General features: G+C 44.8%; 1 protein-coding gene across 1 annotated transcript in view; it reads left to right on the top strand.

The window, feature by feature from the left end:
* LOC130533193 (CUB and sushi domain-containing protein 3-like) overlaps positions 1 to 20,224 on the top strand; it is a 139,564-nt gene that overhangs the window by 100,649 nt on the left and 18,691 nt on the right. The window contains exons 51-60 of the mRNA XM_057046426.1: positions 85 to 279; positions 1,044 to 1,217; positions 2,223 to 2,400; positions 2,918 to 3,090; positions 4,041 to 4,226; positions 4,925 to 5,098; positions 8,250 to 8,432; positions 11,479 to 11,655; positions 14,165 to 14,347; positions 18,572 to 18,745. Coding sequence (XP_056902406.1) covers positions 85 to 279; positions 1,044 to 1,217; positions 2,223 to 2,400; positions 2,918 to 3,090; positions 4,041 to 4,226; positions 4,925 to 5,098; positions 8,250 to 8,432; positions 11,479 to 11,655; positions 14,165 to 14,347; positions 18,572 to 18,745 — 1,797 coding nt within the window. The remainder of the gene's footprint in view (positions 1 to 84; positions 280 to 1,043; positions 1,218 to 2,222; positions 2,401 to 2,917; positions 3,091 to 4,040; positions 4,227 to 4,924; positions 5,099 to 8,249; positions 8,433 to 11,478; positions 11,656 to 14,164; positions 14,348 to 18,571; positions 18,746 to 20,224) is intronic.

Genomic DNA, 20,224 nt, shown 5'->3' with positions numbered 1-20,224 from the left:
TTGAATAATCCAAAATGAACAATGTCCATTCCCCACTGAACCTCCTCTTCTGTCTTCTCCCGCCCTTTCTTGTTGTTGGCACAGTCAACATGTGTCCCAGTCTCAGCTCCTTCTCCCTGGACCATGGCAAGTGGAGAATCGTCAACGGTTCCCACTACGAGTATGGAACCAAAATCATTTTCACCTGCAATCCTGGGTACCATCGTGTTGGCCCCTCCCACATTCAGTGCCTGGCTCATGGGGCGTGGAGCTGGAGGAACGACAGACCCCGGTGTCGAAGTGAGAAACGTCTCCTGAGTTTTGTCTGTAAACACTAAAATCTTTGACTAAGGGAGGGATAAGGAATAACGATGTATTGTGCTTAAAACCGAACAATTGTATATATTCCCTGACCTCACCAACAACCTTCCTGAGGTCTTTAGTTGGCTGTTATTGCCACTCGGCTGGAGATGAAGATGAAAACTGCCGGCGTACCTATCTCATAGCCAAAACTCTCTTCCTGCACAGTTGTGTGCGTGTGTGCGTGCGTGTGTGCATGCGCTCCTCTCCACCAGTGGAAAAGTCTGTAAATGTGTTTCATTAGTTAGGAAATACAGCAAAATGAAAAATCGCTGACTTCACCGGGAGACTCCAGATTCATATATTGAAAATGAATAACACATTCACAGCTCACTTCATCAGCAGCTCACCTCCTCCAGCGGTCCTGGCTCCTTCCGGTCCCAGCCTCGGTTAGATGCCGTTTGCTGTGGGACTGGTAAATAAAAGCTTTTCTGCGCGGCCCGGAAAAAGTGACCTGTACAATAGAATAAAAAGAGAAAGGCGTCTCGTGATTGTTGCACAGGGGCAGGTGCCATCATTAGAGTCCTCCTGAAATATTACAGGTCAGGCTTATTGCATTGAGGTCACAACGGAAGGCGTGAGTGGCTGCTCTGGCATTGACTTTAAAGATGTAAGGCAGCCTCCTTTCTCCATTTCTCATTCTCTTTCTCTCCTGCTCTCTGTCTGTCCTGTTTTTCATCTCCTTCCTCCACATCTTACCGTAGTTATTTCCTGTGGAGAGCTTCCCACACCTCCAAATGGCAAGAAAATTGGGACCCAGCACACATTTGGAGCGTCGGCCATTTTCAGCTGCAACCCTGGATATGTTTTAAGTGGCTCCGCGGTCCGGGAGTGCCTCCTGTCTGGCCTTTGGAGCGGGGACGAGGCGCGCTGCCTGGGTAAGCAGGAACTCAAGGTTCCTTCATTTTCTGAAGGACAGTCCTTGTTCCGACTGGACTGTAAATCGTGGACAACTTGGGGCATCAAACCGTGTCTAAAACTCATGGAAAAAGCCAGAATTAGTCATCATTTTCAGTGGTTTATGAGCTGCCTCTAAATGAAGGCTTTTGACTATCAAAGCTTGGGAGTTTGTTCAGTTTGAATTCCGACGCACACTTGCAGATATATTAATCTGTTGATCAGTCTCGTTATCTCAGCACTCCAAGCTGCGCTGCGCAGTGGTCCTGTTTTGGGTTAACCCAACCAAGGACCTTCAGCCAGACAGCGATAATCAAACGCTCTGCCGGGTTTCTGGGAGCAGGGGTGAATTAGGGAAATTGGAAACATGGTTCATGGCTATTTCCCAGAATTTAAGTGGTGGAGGAAACCTCTGGGAGATTCCTCCCATCGGAGAGGGATTTATTCCTGTCAGAAGTAATACAATTACATGCATGAGCATCGTGCATAGGTTTCTGAAGAGCCTCTGATGAGAAAAACTGCATTATCTCCACGCGCGGTGCTGAAGCCAGTGTAAATTTAAAAAAGAAAAAATTAGATAATGGGCTGAAAAATGCTGTTTAAATCCAGTTTGATTCATGAATGGGCTAATTTTGTTTGCCATTCTCATCAGTCGAGAGCCGTCAATTCAACAGTTTCCTCATTATACAGTTGTTAAAATGCAAAGTTATTTAAACTTGACAATACAATCAAATTCCTTTTAGCGTGAAATTCTCGCCCATTCGTTCAGTGGCTATTCCTCGGTAGGAGCGCTACACCCACATTTTTGCACTGTTTTCTATGAGTTCTTGTGACCGATAATTCAAACATTGGTCACCGCGTTTAGAACTGACGGCAGGTCGAGTAAATGCCAGGAACAATGACTGCGTCATAATGTGCTTTTCACGCCACGTTTCCATGAATCTTCCCACACGTGTGTGTTTTTATTTCTCCTTACTGCCCCACAGCTGGTCACTGTGGGGTCCCGGAGCAGATCGTTAACGGGCAAGTGATCGGGGAGAACTTTGGCTACAGAGACACGGTGGTTTACCAGTGCAACCCCGGATTCAGGCTTATTGGCTCCTCGGTACGGATCTGCCAGCAGGACCACAGCTGGTCGGGGTTGCTCCCAGTGTGCATCTGTAAGTCCACGATTACTGAGGTCGCCATCAGTGTTCCCATCAGTCGTCCCTCACTATCACTGTTTTTTTTTTTTTAAATTACAGATATATTGTGAATCAAAAGCGTAATTTGGGTACTTGGCTAACATGAAGCAATAAACGAATGCATCTTCGGCATTCAAATTCATTTGATTCAATTTTCAGTCTTCCGGCTATTCCCAAAGCTTCCTGTTCCTTTAGTTTAAGAACTTCTCAAATCAATAATTCATACATTACTTCATAATGTGATTCGCCATCTTCTATTCATCTATTGATGCTGTGTAATCTCCACTGTATCCTTTCACAATCAATCTGGGCCTCATATTTAATTCCACGGAGGTTTGTCCTCCGAGGTTAATTATATGGTAATGATATTCCTGTGATGGCTGTCACTGCATGTTCCCTATTGATCGCACATATTGAATTTGTTTCCTCGCTCCTTGCCATCTCTTCCCGGCCCACTCTACCTCGCCACATCTCTTTGCCGCCGCTCTCCTGGGCAGCGTCACGTGCGGCCATCCCGGCAGTCCCATCTACGGCCGCACCGTCGGCGAGGGCTTCAACTACAACGACGTGGTGCGTTTCTCCTGCAACAAAGGCTACACTATGGAAGGACCTTCGACGGCCCAGTGCCAGGCCAACCGCCAGTGGAGCCAGCAGCCACCCACGTGCAGAGGTCTGGCCCAACGCTCCCACCAGAGCGGAGAAGTTATCTGAAAGTTGCATGCGTCTTGACCGCATGTGTGGCCAAGTTAAGCCACAGATATTTGGGTGATACTTGTTTCTGAGTGTTTTCTTCCAGCACGCAGCAGTAGACGGTGATATCCGGACCCCCACCCCCACCCCCACCCCACACAGCCGCAAAGCTCCAACTGTCCCAGTATAATTCTGATAGTGTTGAATATGTAATTATGCTACCTGTAATCAACCATAGCTGGTTGTGTTGATTTCAAAGTAGCTGTTGTTTTGACGTGAATTTTGCTGGCAGTCAGATGTGAATCTGATTTTTTGAGAGAGGGTTGGTTCAAAAGAACAAAAAGGATCAGAGTAGTGATCTCACCAGCGCGCCCGTCTTTCCACACTCATTTTACAATTACAATTCATTTTAACGAGTGAGTAAATGTAGGATTTTTCAGTGATTCCTGGATAACGGTGAAGAACAGATGTGCCTTTGGTGTGCCTGATTTGCAGGTCGTTACTTGCTCGCTGCGTTCGTGGCGGCGCTGTTTGAAAATCGCCTCTCCTGCTGTGGTTGTCGCGAGCCACAGACGCTTCAGAGCCGGGGATGATTGACTGCACAATATTCGAACGTGTCGTCTAAACTCTGCATATTTTTTATTATTGCTGAAACGGCTCAAAAGTTTAAGGCTACGGTGCGTGTAAATAGCGAGAAAACTACTTTAAACATTTAGGTTAACAAGTGACCGTGTCGGTCTGACATTAGCGGAGGTGTCGTTTACCCAAAATGAAACTGAAAATGTGTCTCCTAAATTACCTCGAGGCGACTCAAATTAATTGGACGAGGTGTCAGCACCAGTTGTCACACACACCTCCCATTTAAGGCTAAACTAATTGAATAATTAATTGTAGTGTAATGTGGGGTTTTTTTTTATTCCCTTCTTCTAGTGGTAAATTGCACCGACCCAGGAATCCCCGCCAATTCCATCCGGGAGAGTAAGATTGAGCACGGCAACTTTACGTTTGGCAGCGTGGTCTTCTACGACTGTAACCCAGGATATTACCTGTTTGGTTCACCTGTGCTCACCTGCCTGCCGCTGGGCCACTGGGACAAACCTCTGCCAGAGTGCATCGGTACAGTCCTCGCCTCTTTTTTTACAGGACGTCATAATCGTTCAAAATTGTTTCCTTAAAGCTTCAACCTTTTCATATCATATGTGCACTTTCATGCGAAGGTTAATTAAAACACCGGGAAAGGAAGTATGTAAGTAATGTGGCGATGTTTCGCAATTAGTCTCCCACATTGTGCCCTAATTTACTTTCTCTACAAGACTGGCATCAAAATGATGACTCGGCGCATTATTATGCTGTAGCTAATTAGAAATTGTTTTCCTTAAAAAAAAAAAAAAAAAAAGAGCTTAATTTATTCTAGCCATACATAAAGTCTAAAGGTTATCTGTGGCTGTACAGTTTCATAGCTTTTCTCCACCACATAAACAATCCATTTTTGTAAATATCTTCGTTTCATTGCAGGGCAGAGAGTTGATGGACTGCATTTATTTTATCAAACATTAAAGTAATTAAAGAGATACACGGGGGCTTCTGTCCCGGCTGTTTTATCTGCTGCTCCTGGCATCGCTGATTCTGTAAAGAAATTGGCTTTTATGAAAGTACAGAAACATTCTTTGTGTTGTGGGACTAAGCTGGGTGAGTCAACGTGCACGCTAATGTGCTTTAAAGCCGCGAGAATAATGAGGAAGGACTTTGTGAGTTTGTCTTTAACAGCAGAACCATTTTAAGTCCTGTCCGTGCTGCCTGTGCCCATCATATAGAGGTGGACTGTGGTCGCCCGGGGACGCCTCCGCACGCGGTGATGAGTGGCGAGAAGTTTACCTTTGGCTCCACGGTCCGCTATTCCTGCTCCGGAGACCGCCAGCTCATGGGAGAGTCATCGCTCAGCTGTCAGCTGAACGGTCACTGGAGTGGCCCGCTGCCACACTGCTCAGGTAGAGGACCAGCCACGCGGTCGTGCACGTGTGCTGTCTGACACATGTAGAAGAAATGCCTTGCTTATTTCACATTGCAGCATGTTTCCTTTCAAAATGAGAAACTGACTTTTAAAGCTATCTGGTCTTTATTTCTCCACAACTGAGCCAAAGCTAACACCTGCCCACCAACATGTAGAAATAGGCTGTTACCGCCTGTGACACAATCTGTTCCACCTACAGATGGGTGGAATCTGAACATTCAGCGGAGATTTCATGTCCAGGGTGGGTGGGAGCATATTTCCTTGACATTTGGGGACTAAACAAACAGGTTTATCTGACAATAAACAAACTAGGAGCCACCGTCCTCAGCTTCTTGCTGGCTGTTTTTTTCTGCTCCTTCCTCCATCACAGCTAAGTGTTCCTGACCGTATAAGTGGATGTTCCCTTGGTTTGTTCAACCCACTGACCCAGAAGTAACATTAGTACACACACTTGTAGGAAAGTGGAAAATCCACTCATCTTCAGGTTTTTTTTTATTTACTCAGACGGTCGGAGAGCTGTGAAGCAGTCTGGGCTCCAGCAAAGATGCATGAAAGTATCAAAAGTCGCTCGGTTCTGTTGGAGCGTTGCATATAGGAGCTGCCACGGTGTGAATAGAGGTTTGATTTTTAAGAAAAAAAAAGAAAAAAAAGCTTTTCTTTGTCCATTGTCGCGTTTATTGATCACCTGCTGTTTTTAGAACTAATTAGGTTTTTTAAAGTAATATTTCCGCAGCAGTCGGCTGTTATCACCAATAAGCCTGTTTAGAAAGTGATGATTTTCATTTTCTGAACATTTTGTTTGGCTCTCTTCTTGCCCTATTAGCAACTCTGGCTGTTTTGCCTCTGTTTATTTGCAGCAAATGCTAACAAGCTCAGCTTTAATCTGGTTTGAAAACATTTTATACAAAGCAAGCTTCAGAGAACTTAATTTAACTTGTCCGGAACCTAATGAGCCCCAACTTCTCACTTGAAGAAAGCCAGCTGGAATCTGCGAGTATTTAACACGTCAACAAATAAATACAGACTGGACGATGTGGTGCAGGAGGATTTGAGGCCCAAAAGAGTGAGAATTACAGCTGGTGTGAATTATAAACAGAGCAGAAAAGAAATTCAATTTTAGGTACAATAATCACATTTTAAGTGCAACATAAAAGAACTTTCTGAATCCCTTGCTGCCCTGTTTTTATTTTTTTCTCTGCATAGCCACAACATACTGCATCCAGCTGCAGAAATGTCACCATTATAAATGAAAGTATTTAAGAGTATTGTACTGCCGACGTGTAAGGTGTGATGACGGTGCTCAGGTTTGGAACCATTTGTTCATCAGCAGAAGCTTGGTGAACTGAGTGCTGACCTGATGCAGCTGTGGAACCTACAGCTGCATCTCAGATGCTGCTTACCGAGCAAGAGTTGAAGAGCAGCACATGGCTGGAGGCGACTTTCAGCAAAGATAAACAGAACGCAGCGTTCGCACGCGCCTCGCCTTGAAAAACAGCGAACATCGTTTCAACGGTTCATCTTTTTCGGCGAAAAAGCGCCGTGTCATGCTTCGTCGCCCGCGCTCAGCTTCTCCTAAATGCTTTTTCTCTGAAGGAGTTAATGTATGGTGCCCAGACATCTTCATCAGCAGGGCTGCAGCATATTAAAATGCATTTGAATTCTCAGAGAGCGTTCATCAGCAGGCGCTGAAACACAGCGTATTAGCAGTGAACTCAGAAACCGGGTCCTGCGTCAGCAACTTCTGTCAGCCACGCGTCCGTCCCTGCATCTATCTTTGCTCTCATCAGTCTTCTTTTGGTAATTAGCGAGAGAGGGCTTCAAATTGCTTGCCAAGCCGTTCCTGTCCTCGTCTGTTGCGCGGCTGAGTTGATGCCCTATTATTTCCTCAGAAAGGAAGCCTGGTGAACGCCCATTAGCTAAGACTCAAACCAAATCCATCGCCGGCGCAATTAACGAGATTATAGCTGTCACGGTGCATGCCAAGCTCATCTCCCTAACCTAAGTAAAAGAGGCTAATGAAGTTTAAACAGCTGCTGTTAAAATGCACATTACAATCTCAACATGCACTTGAATGCAATTATAAACACAGATTTTGCCAAACATGCCTAAACACACTTCAGACATAAACGTGCCGAGCACAAATCTGAACGTCAACACACATCGAGACACATTAACGAAGCCAAGCGACAGCAGGTCTGACTTGCGTACAGCAGGAATGTCGAAGTTATGAGTGTTTGGGCACCAAGGCTTTTGTCAACAAGTGCAGTATTACTGCAGCTATTTGCTTTTTGTTGACAGAGCCGTTGCTGACATACTGGGAATGATGTACAGAGTGTGTGCACAGCTTAAATAACGGCAGCCCAAAGCCAGCACGTCCGCCTGTGGCCTGTCACTCATTTCCTTTCTCTTTCCTTCACTCCTTCAGTTCCACGTCTGTCAGAGAAGCCGCGCTCGGTGCGTGTTTTCTGCGTTTCCCCCATTTCTCTCTCTCTATCCACCACTAATGCCGATCCTCCGACTTCATCCTAATGGTGTTGTTCAGCCGTTTGTCGTCACACAATACATCCGACAGCTTCAGCCTTTTTCTGCCGGCGCTCTTGTTTACTTCGGCGTAAATATAGAACACGTCCTGTTTTTTTACGCACTAAAAACAGCCCCGATGGGCACACTGGATGATCAACTGAGAGACGTTTCTGAGTTGTTTCACAGATGTGCGGGACAGGTGTGCGAGGCAGGCGCAAAGAAGAGCAGCGCAGAGGTAATTCGGAGGGATGAAAACAACGTGGGTTCCAGAGGTCAAACTGCTCGCTGCTTTTTAATGCCGCCCTTGCCAGATTTATGACAGAAAGCACCAGAAGTTAGGACAGCGGAAGGTTTTCTTCCTCCAAGTTGGTGCGTCATGTGTTTTATAGCTGGTTGCTGGAGGGCTTAAAAGATGTGTGTTTGAGCCCAAGTGTGCTCTGTACTGTCCCCCTGATGGGAACATTGTGTGGTCGATCAATGGCTCGCCTACTTAAATGAACTCATCTGGGAACACACACACACACACACACACCTGACCAATTACAGCTGCTAACACGTTCCCTCTCTGCTCTCACTGCCTCCGCTCTGGTTGCCTTGTGTTGCAGGCGACTCGGCGGACACCTGCGGGGATCCCGGCACGCCGCCTCATGCGACCCGAGAGGCGGGGAACTTCAAAGTGCGCAGCAAAGTTCGCTTCACCTGCGCAGTGGGACACACGCTGTACGGCTCTGCAGAGAGGATATGCTTCCCCAACGGGACCTGGTCAGGGAGACAGCCGTTCTGCAAGCGTAAGGGAAAACGGTCACCGTTTTTGTGATGTTCCCCTGAAGGCTCAGTGATTTTATCTTCCTGTTGACTTGCCCCTACGCGAGACTGTGGGGGCCTTAGGCAGCTCCTTCAGCAGCAGACTGTTACACCCACGGTGCAAAAGGGAGCGTTACCGCAGCTCATTCATCCCAACTGCCGTCAGATTGTTCAACATGCACAACACTTAATTGTAGCACCAATAACCCAGGGTTGGCATATTTGCACTAACTAATCATCCTACCTCTGGAATGTCTTATTTGCACATCTTTGCACCTTATTTTTTTTCTTCACACTGTCCGACACTCCTCCTGTACATAATTTTTAATTTCTGTATATACTGTACAATGTACATAGCAATGTACATAATATAAGAGTCTTTTTATTTATTTTCTTTTAGTACTTTTCTGTATCGTACACCACAGGCTCCCGCTGTAACATGCAATTTTCCCGATGTGGGATCAATAAAGTCTTTTATCCTTATCCTTTCAGACTGCTATAGAACAAAAGTAAATCATGCTTCTATGAGTTCCATTATATTATTTGTAAAGCACATTGTGATTGCCTTCATCAGGCATATAAATATTATTTAAAACCCAATATAACAGTATATTTAGATGAAAGCGCATCTTTAATGACTAAATGTAAAAGTATCTTACCAAGTTTTTAGATTATTTAGGCTGATAAGCAGTGCTGCACTTCCTCAGGAGTTGGCATAAATATTCTGCACTGAAAAACCCTCTGGAAGCTCCTCGACAACCAGTTACATAACCAACCTGTTGCCAGGCAACCATATTAATAAACAACATAGCATCACTTTTGGTGTAAAATATATAATTGATATTAATTAATTAGCATATTAATTCCATACACATTTAGAGTTGCCCTAATCTAGTGTTTTCAACCAGTAAAAGAATCTTTTGTGAACACCTAAGGCGACGTTCTTTCGGAGCTTGATAAATGAACCACTATGGATTTCCAAGATATTAGATTGCGGAGTTTCTTGCATGAATTACCCCGGGGTCAACCGGATATTGAGGCGAGTGTTTGACGCCTGCTGCTCTCCCCCACCTGCCGTCTACCAGCCTGGCTCGGCGCCAGTGCCATTTCCCCATGAGCCAGACCATCCGAACTCTCCTGTTTGTTTCATGCTTTTCCATCCCGTATTCCTGCCTCTCCTTCTTCTGTCACCCTCTCCTGTTTGCTTCTCTCTCTCCCTCTCTCTCTCTCTCTCTCTCTCTCCCTCTCTCTCTCTCTCCCCCCATCCTGAATATGTTCTTCTCTTCACCCTCGTCCACCGCCCCATCTACTCCTCCTTTCTCTCCAGCTCTCTCTCCCAATCATTTTCCCCACGCATCATTTCTTTACTAGCTTTTAACCAATCTAGTCCCCATCTCTGCATCCCCCAGCTCAGCTCCTGTTTTATTCACCTGGGAGGGGGGGCTCGCTGCCCCAAATGAGTTTCAGCGCCACCTGTTTATGATGGAAAGCTGCGTCTCTCTGCGCGCACGTGCCACAGCTGCTGGAGAGCTTTTTTTGCAAGTTTGCAGACAAAGCAAGCGTGAGCTCGTAAAACTCCCCATGTGCTGCTTGTGTGCACCAATAGTGCCCATCTCCATCGATGAGTGTGGGTGTCAAGCTGTTCAACTTCCTGTTGGAAGAGCTCGGATAACAAAGCTGTTGGAGAATTAGAGTAGACAATGCAGGGAATTGATCTTCCCCTTTGTCTCATCAGGGAAAAATGCTGATTTATCTCATGTTAAGTGAAGCAACCATGTATGAGTGGCAAGTACAGAAGCTGGTTGTTGTTGTGTGAAGTATGTAAATGTAAAGAGTTGAGTTGGCGTTTGTTTATTTGATCCTTGTTCTTGTCAATATTCCTGAGCTGTTTTTGGACACATTGATATAAATGCTGAACTGGCATGAGGCCAGCAGGTCAGCTCACTACACTACGCTCTATTTTTGCTCACTTCTGGGGTTGTGCAGCATTTTCCATACGATTTATGGTAGCGAAGCCTCATCCTGGGTTGAGTTTGTGCTTTAAATTGAAAGTGATCATATTTAATCCGCGGCACAGTGTGCTGTCCTGTAAGCACATTTTTACAAATGATCTCATCTGACTTCATTATGTTTCATCCCAGGTCTAGTCTGATAAAACCAGGTTTCTCAGTACATCCTGTTGGCTGTTTCACCGGTCTGGGCTCCTGGGAAAGGCACTGAAAGACAGGCCGAGATAACGTCGAGCACTAATTCTGACATTAGAACAGCAAGTACTGTTGTTGCACAAATAGATTCAAATGCAGCAACAAGTGGGTACGCTAGAAGTTTCTCCTATGAGGAGATCATTAGATGGAACTTGAAGAAGGGAATTTCGTAAAATCCAATCGGACTGAATTTGGCTAAAGCGCAATCTACTAACTAACAATGTTTGGCAAACACAGTTTAACAAAAGGATGTGGATGTTTTAATCACTCATTAACATCAGCGACTCAAATATGTAACAACTGAGGAACAATTGTACTATTTCATAAGTTAGAGAACAATTTCTTAGATTCCTCATTACCTCATGGAAGTAAGATGTGCAAGGAATTACATGGAATTCAACACTTCCTACTTAATGAAATCTATGATTCCTCGACATGTTTTGGATTTTTTGCCACTGTCTGATCTGCGTTTAATAGCCCCTCATAACACTGACTGTTATGCTGTATTCAGTATATGTGGCACCATCACGGATTAAGTCAGCATTGCTCATGTCTGTATAATTTGAGCCACACAGATAGGAAAACAACACTACAAATCATCTATTCAAATGCAAAATAGTGATTTTTATTGATGTACGGAAAATCAGTACGAGAACGATTACATCACTAAGCCCTGGAGGCATTTGCAGACCTTCAGAAGTCATTCAGATCCACTCTGTGGGATCCAAACCCTCATCCTGGGAATTGCTGATATGAAAAATAAAAAATCCATTGCTATTCTGCATCTTTGACCTTCACCTCCTCCCTCTTCTGTCTCATCTTTCAGCGGTGCAGTGTAGTAACCCGGCTGCACCTACTCACGGACGCATTTCTCGCCTGGACGGCACGACTTTCTCCCACTCCATCGTGTATTCGTGCATGGAGGGATACTTGCTCACCGGCTCTATCACACGCCAGTGTCTGGCCAATGGAACATGGTCTGGCACCGCTCCAAACTGCACAAGTGAGTTTTGTATACACGTCTACAGAAAGAGATATGAACGCCTCCCGGGTATTAGAACACAGTCGTAAAGCTCTTTGCACTGAGAACATGAAATTAACAGCAAGATGCAGTCAGCAAAGCCTGAAGAAAAAATGTAACTTATATTTCTAAAGGCTTCTGGTTGGAGGCGCTGTGATTGGTTCAAAACGAAGAGCCCAAATTTCAACTTCATCTGATTCTGTGTGAAAATCTTTCAGGCAGTTTTTATTGTCTGGATCTTGGCAAATGAGCCCTGCAGTAATTAAGTATGTCAGTCCGCCGTGCTGTATATTCAGTTTGCTTTGGGAAGACTATCAAAGAGAATCACGTTGTTCTTCTCCATGAGATTAACTATATTCCCTCTGTGTCATTCTTTTTGCCTGTTATTGAATCACAAGGAAAGATAAATGCATCGGGCATAATTTTCAATTTTGGCGTCAAATGAGCCTCTGGAGAGAAACACGCAGGAAAGGAGGGAGACGGAAAGATTGGAAATTGGATTGAATAATAATGATCGAAGATGCGGCAGGGCAGAAGAGCTTTCTTGCCTCTTTTCGCAAGTTTCGGACTGCTCATCAGTAAAGTTTCTGAAGTCCTTGTGTATGCTGGTGTTCCACTTTAGGTTTGCTGGTCAGCTCAGGGACATCACCGCTAAAGATTGGCTCGGTGTGTTTTCATTAAGGAGGCAATCATTTTCACGGTTCATGGCTAATCGATCATGCGGGTTACCAGAGCAAAGTCAGGTTGCATTTTCAAGGGGAGTTAGAAAAGTCCTTTATTTCCCTGAATACTCTCGATGGGCGATAAATTAACTTATAGAGCATGTAAGGAATTCTGCAATGAGATGAAGCCGTGAAATAAACGGGGAAAAAGGAGCACGATGTGGTCACCATGATCGTGATCTATACTTTCGATTCAGATTTTAGTTTTACTGGAAGGGGGCAGATGGGTGGATTTAATAAATGTCAGAAAATACCCGATTCAGCAACTTCATAACAGGTATAAACATACCAGGATTTTTGGGTTTTGTGGGTTTTTTTAAATCCCGTAAGGCAGAAACAAAGATCTGATATCTAAAACCTGCAACCGTGACCTCCTGCGATTTCCAGCTTGACCCGCTGAACTCTTTTCGGAAATTCAGTTTTGCTGAGAGGGGATCTGAATGTAAATATTGCGGCGCCCGCCACAACAGCCCGGGGCGCTTTTTTGCTATCGCGCTGACTGAGATTTTCTTTCCGCGCTCCCACAAAAAGTCAGACAAATGTAAACATTTACACACACACTTGCTTTTTCTGTTTCATTTCCCTGCTAAAAAAACAATTCTCCGTGTTTCCAGTGGAATTCTTTTAGAAGCTCTCATTTGTTCATTGTAGCTGCTAATGCGCTGGGAGACACAACAGCATGGTTAATTCAAGAGGATGCGATTCAGTTATGGTTTGGCCTCAAAGTGTGACAGCACCTAAAACTCTGCAATCCACATGAATAACTCATCTGATTTACACAACATTGTTTTCTTTTACTGTATACATTTTTAAATGAGTGTAGGGCATCACAACATCAGATATGTAGGACTTTTTTTTTTTAAATCGCAGCAACTTCTTCGAGATTTTGTGCTGAAGTCGGAATGTTTCCGTCTGCAACTGAAGGAAAACAGGGTTTTTTTCGGAGAGCTCGCTGGCCACATGGCCTGCGGAGTCCATGAAATTAGATAGGGTTGACAAGTAAGTCCTTGCACAAAATTTGCCATTAAAGGCAGGCCTGACGTACACAAACAACAAAATCCCTCAGTGCCAGCTGCAGCACAGTCCAGTCTTCAGGCGTAGATTACAGGATGTAGGCTGCAGAAACATATCAGAAGGCCGTGCTGCGGAATTCCTCCAAGTCAAACGAATAAAAAATAGCTATATAAGCCATGTCATCTATCAGACAGAGCTGTTACCTCTGCTCAGCTCCTGCAGGGGAGTCCTCCACCTTTGGTTGTAGTTCGTGCTGATATTGATACAGCTACTGCAGCAGAAAAACCACCAAAATACACAACCAGGGTCGGCGGCTAAATGAGCACTGTTGGCAAGAGGAAGGAAAACGAACACGGGGAGATAAACCGAGATCGATGGGGAGAGGCCGGATTTCTTCAGGACTTTTTGGCCGCAATCGCATAATCTGGTCAACAATGATCAAGATCTTAACATTCTTGTAATTACGCTGACGTGGTTCTGGCTGTGACATGGGTAATTAACCGACCCTGTGATGCAGCCTAGAGTCCAGTTACTGTCTTCACCTTGGGTGAGGACTGAAGGTCTTCATACAAGCCTTGAGCTTTACATCCAATTACCTTTGATGCCTGTTGACTTTTTGATCAGGCTGTGTGTTAGGCAGCTGGATGTGATAGACATAGCTTACAAAATATATTTACAGTATTTCTTCTGTTGGTTTCTTCATTTTTCAACAATGAGTCTCAATGCTCGTTATTTCGTTTGACCCCCACTGACAGTGATCACATGCGGCGACCCCGGCATCCCAGCAAATGGATTGAGAGGCGGCGATGACTTCACCGTGGGCCACAATGTGACGTTCACGTGTCAGCCGGGGTACATGATGATGGGAGGTGACAACGCTGTCACCAGGACCTGCACCAACAACAGCACCTGGAGTGGCACCTTGCCAGCGTGCCAGGGTAAGAACCACCCCCAAGTGCACACTGGCAACATCACACACACACACACACACACAAAATGCAGTCTACAGTCAACCTTCATCACCATCAGCGTGCGCCATAACAACCTTGGCATGCTCACACACTGTCCCATACAATAAAACATGCTTGCTTACCCTCCGCTATCTAACCGGATTAGCCGACAAGGTGACACAAAGCTGCCCGTAATATCAGATAGCATTGTTTTCAGGCTGCTGATAACAGCATGAACAATAGGATGGGAAGTCTAAACACAAACACATTATGCAAATTTGAATCGGTCCTATCTAGAATATGGAATGCATAATTTCTAAACATATGTATGGTGTATGTACTGTAGCGCTCAGGATGTGTGACCCCAGGCCATTTTAACCACACATCATCTTTCAGCTCTGTTGACACACATCCAAGAGTAGCTCAGAAACTGGATAATAGGCGCCTAATGAGTTGTTTTTTTCATCACAACAAATGTTTGTCTCTGATTTATGAGGTTTGAATTGAGGCACGGATTAGCCCACGTGCCGCTGAATCCCAAACGTACATGTCACAGTTGAAAAGTACGGCAGGAAAGAGACGAGCCCGTCGCGCAAATGGCTCAGTGTTGCTAAGGAACTGCACTGAGGCCGTTCTCCCTGCTGCCACAAGGAACAACAGCGTTGTGTTTAGCAGAAATGAGCAAGTGAGGGCAAAAACGGCGTGTGAGAGAAGTAAAACAATGGATGCCGTAGATGAACACCACTGTAGTTACAGGCAGGGTGTTGGGAAAATACCAGCGTAGCTTATAAACAGTGTTATAACAGAATTATCTGCTGTACGGCATCAAACGTAGAAGTAGGCATCGTCTTTCCTCAGCCCCGCTCATAAATAACTGGTCCTACTCACTCAGAACCTAGCCTGTAGGTTTACAAGATCCAAGCTGACACTGATTTGCAATGTTTCATGGGTGGCCTTCATTATTAACGTGCCCCGTTGCCTGGTACTGTGCAGTTCCTCACTGGCCACACAACTTTCACTGTAGGCTTTCGAAATGGGGAAAAAGGGCACGCAGGCGGGCGCCAGCGTAGGCAAGCCTGCACATGTTTAAAAGCGCGAGGCTTCTAACCTCCCAGCTCTAATCCTTGACAGCTACTGCAACAGCTCAGGCACTCAGCCCCCAATGCCGCTTTGCTCGATGGGGGTGGTGGGGAGAGGAGAGAAACCCTGGAGCTTAGCCTCCCTCTTTCTTTCTTTTTTCTTTCTCTCTCTCACACACGCACAAACATGCGCAAACCTCAAGAGGCATTGAGTTCCTCATGCATACGTAGACACACATGCTCGTGTACCTCCAGTTTGTCCTGACCCGTATTCATTAGTCTTTGGAACTCTTCCCTGCACTCCTGTTTTTGTCTGCTATCAGATTTCCAGTGATACTGATTTCTCTCATGTGGTAAATATATCAAACGAAGTTTGATTACCAAGTGGGTCCTCTATATTTGTGCATGTGGAAAAGAGGCCTCCAGATGGTCGACGGCTGATGTTCATCTCATTGGTGGTTGCTCTATCTGGGGCAGACAAAAGACCGTCTCAATGAGTTATGACTTTTTCTTTAATCAACCTCTATTCACTGCCGTCCGTAAACCCAAAAGTCTCTGAACATGATGTCAGTTGCCCCTTTTTTCCCTCAGGATTGGGTTAAAGTTGAAGATGAAGCAGTTTTTTCGGGGGTATTTATGTGCACTGGGTATTCCAGCAAAGGCAGAGTAAATAGATGGCACAATTAGGGAAGGCAAAGGGAGGAAATCCGCAGAAAGACAGAGGTTTTACCGACTCTGCCGTCGGTGTGCTTAATTTTACACTCATTCTCTACGTGTCAGTGTTAGCACTGCAATTTTTGTGTGGTGTGCCTACACATACACAATTGATGACACATCCTAAGCCTCAGCCGGAAAAGATTCAGTTTGAATCCCAGGTTTGGCATGTTCAGCTAAGATGTACTAATGCTGCTTAGAGCTACTTAGAAAAATGGGACACTCTCTGCTTCCCTTTCAGTTCTGCCTGCCAACCATGCCTTTTTCTCCCCCTTTATATCAAGTAATTTCTAAAGCACTGCTTATGGGATTAGTAGGCCTACTGCAATAATCATGGTAATTTGCCTACTCGCACACACACGCTTACACATTCTCCATCCTTTATTTGCGTGGAAACCACATATTCCAGGGCGACACCTAAATGCATTTTCTCTTTTACAGCCGGCCACTTAATGAGGGCTTTTCAAAATGAAGATTTTTGCAGCTATTTGATCAACATACCCCAAATCCTCTCTGCAAATTCATTTGCGTGAAAGAAAACCTGCTAAAATGAAATGGTCTCTCATCTTAAACGCAGGGGGCGGGGGACTTGGTTATGCAATCAAATAGAATATCTGATAGATTTAGCCTTTACTGTCTTTTGGCCTATTTCCTGTTGTGGAGTACATTTAAAGTGTATATCCTTCTGAGGTGAAATGTTCATATGGAAATCAGAATCTGTTCCCAACTAAGAACAAAAGATGGTTCCACCTGAGGATGTGTTAATATCCCACTGTGGGTTGCTCCACATTTTCCTTACGTGTAAAAAAAAAAAAAAATCTAATAAATTTCAACTACAGTTATATAAAACACAATAGTTGTCAATCAAGTGCCGCCACGTGTTATCAGAACACTGTAGAAATAAATATGTCAAAACCAGTGAGCTCCCGCCTGAGACTGGTGGATTAGAGGCGTAAATAAGAGGTGTGATGGGACCAGTGTGGTGGAGTTGATACAGCTCGTAACATGGTTTTACGCAATCGGCTGCTAACTAGGTCGAGATTGCAGGTCGGCACCGCAGCGCCACATACGGTCTAGGCCAGTGATGTACTGGGATTGCAGAGGAAAACCACATCACTGCACCTGGTGGGGAAAAGACAGTCAGGAAGCGTCCGATTCAAGCCCGTGGAAGTGTTAGTCCACCCTGTTTTAGCTGGCACGGCGTCTCCAAAGGTGCCCACAAAAGCAGCCAGAGCAAATGTGTCCCTCCACCATCTCTTTGCCCAGGGATGAGCTGTCCACAGATTTTGTCTCCACATGACTGCATCTGTAATTTTGTGTCCTCCCTTTAGTAAGTTAAAATGACTCCACTGTTGCGCTGCCAAAACACTAAAAAACGTGAGGCAGGAGCCGCGCTCTCGACGCGACAGTTTAAGTAACAGAATTTGTCAACATCTCACCCCAGTAGACAGCTGCGCGGGTCGGAAGTAGCCCGTCTTGATTTGCAGACCTTTGCACGAGCTCTCAGCGTGCGAGAGCATGTCGAAAGGGAAGAAAGAGGCTCGGGGGGGTGTTAAGGGAAGATAGGAATGATATAAAACAAGTGTTATAACTTATTCACATTGTTAAAGCCCATATCTCATCTGCGTCCCCATGGGTTCGTCTCTAAGTGTGTCAGAACAAACTCTGATCTTTATTATGTATTCATTCATTACAATTGTTGAGCAGAAAGTTTACGCCATTCACCGGCACAAGATGTCCCCTCCTTTCTGTCAGCAAACACAGATGAAGAGCAGAAAAATCTTTTCATCACAGAGCAGTTTCCAGGACTACTGCAGTATTTTGTCATTATATGTTTAATATGTGTAGCAATTACTAAATATTTCCCTACGCTCACCCAGATTTTACCAAAACGTTTATCAAATTTGCCTGAAATGTTTGATTGCATGCTGCTGTCAGATGGTGCCTTTATTTTAGTTTATGCACGTTTTAATGCCCATCTTTTGCTTATGTAGAGCGCAAATAATTCAAACAAATCTTAAGGTTAATTTCTTTTGCAGCAAATTACTATAATCAGTCAATGGAAGGTTATCGCTGCAGCTCCAATGATAATTCAAAAAGTGACAGTGTAGAAGACCCCACATTAGCATGGATATGGCAAATGCTTCAGAATGCAATGAAGCAGGGATACGTTCTTATTTGGTTTCTCTTCATTCATGCATTATTGTTTAATGTGGTTAGCGTATAAATATATACAAAGAAATAATACAATCAGAAGACATTTATCTAATAAAAAGCTAACAGGGCAGCATTCTTGTCACTGCAGTAATTTATTCAGGCAGAATGTTATTACACAGCTGTCACCCAGCCAAAATCCTAAAATGAGAAATAACTGTGGTAGAAGGTCATAAAACCCAGCATTGTTTACTATTCTCCACAGTGGTGACGTGTGCCACGCCCCCGCCCGTACCCAACGCCGTCCTGGAGGGCTCGGTGTTTGAGTGGGGCACCGGCGTGACCTACAGCTGCCTACCTGGCTACGAGCGCTCCTTCCCCGCCGTTCTCACCTGCGCAGGGAACGGAACGTGGAGAGGAGACCTGCCGCAGTGCCTGCGTGAGTCATCTCTTTGTTCTTTCAGGCCATTTGTGGAGATAATTTTAGAAGCTAACAAGTGTGTGATGACGGAAGGTGGCAGATTTTTTTTTTTTTCTCAGCGAGTTCATGCAGAGCGTCGATCATAACGTGACATAATGACCACCTCACTGGAGTTGTCTCCATCTAAAGAGCTCATTTTCTTCTGATCTGTTCCCTCTGTACATCAAGACAAACAAAGATGTTGAATAAGGGCTGCACAAAAATCAAAATATCAGATATCTTTGGTTGTCTAAATAAACAACCTGGTGCATTCTAAGGGATTGTTTTGGACTCTCGCCAATTTCTGTAAAGATTGGAAGAAAATTGGTGGTGACAGAATAAACGTGACGGTAAACACAACGCTGATGTTTACCGCCGTCTAGAACGTTGAGACATGCTTTCGAACATATCGCTGCCAGCACAGGTATACAGCCTCCATAAATAAGGCTGGGGGGGAAAAATGCTGATCTTTTAAAACCCAACATAGCAACTAAATTACAGTGCAATAAATGGGTTTGTCACCTTCATAGTTCACCTACCATCGTGTCTCATTTACTGGGTTATATTTATGGCCTTTTCCCAGGTTCAATTTCAATATGTGGTCCCGGTGCTGCGAGTCCTTTGTCTCTCTTCCAATGAGAGGGTCCCGGGTCCCTAAAGAAGGAAATAAACAATGAACAGGTGTTCCAGGAAATGGTTCAACACTGCAGAGTGTGAAAGCGTAGAGTTTATTCAGCAGCACCACTTTTACTACCACCATTGCTTAAGTTACAGCCTATAGGCAGCATAGAAATAAAAGTTTGCCCAACAGCCACCTTCTGAAGGACCCGTCTCCTCTAAACACGCAGTTGGAGCTAGCCTCCCGCTGTCGAGCTCAAACCTGCCATAAATCACCGAGGTCTCGTCCCGGCAAATAAATGAGACTGTGAAGTTGAACAATAGGGAAGAAAGTGCTGATCACATTTGGTGCTTAAAAAATTAAAATAATGCCTATTATCTATGCATTAAATTGTCACCCCAACACGATCCGGAGCAACTTTGAGCACCAGGGCTTGTAAATCACGTCATTATTCAGAGCTGAATCTTAACTTACTGCCAATACTCTGCTTCTCTTCACGAGCACCCACATTCGTCACAGAGCAGCATTAATGCACACTGGCCGGAAAACGCTCCATAGATGCGCTGCAAACCTTAGTAAACACATTACATCATCCAGATGAGGACAGGTCCCTTGTAGCAGCATTATAAACCGAGTAGGAGGAAGAATCTGATTGCATTTGGCCTTATTGTGCTTCACCATTCAGCCGCCGCAAATGGAGCATGTTAACTTTAAATTACATTTGAAACTTAAACAATGAGGTTAGGACTCAGCAGTAGGGCTCCGCTCGTTTGAGGAAATAGTTGATTTCAGGGAGACATCTCAAAAAGTTGGCAAAACTGATACAGCCAGATATAATT

Source organism: Takifugu flavidus, chromosome 10 (assembly GCF_003711565.1).
Source record: "Takifugu flavidus isolate HTHZ2018 chromosome 10, ASM371156v2, whole genome shotgun sequence".
Lineage (NCBI taxonomy): Eukaryota > Metazoa > Chordata > Actinopteri > Tetraodontiformes > Tetraodontidae > Takifugu > Takifugu flavidus.
This window is presented reverse-complemented; position numbering and strand designations above follow the sequence as displayed.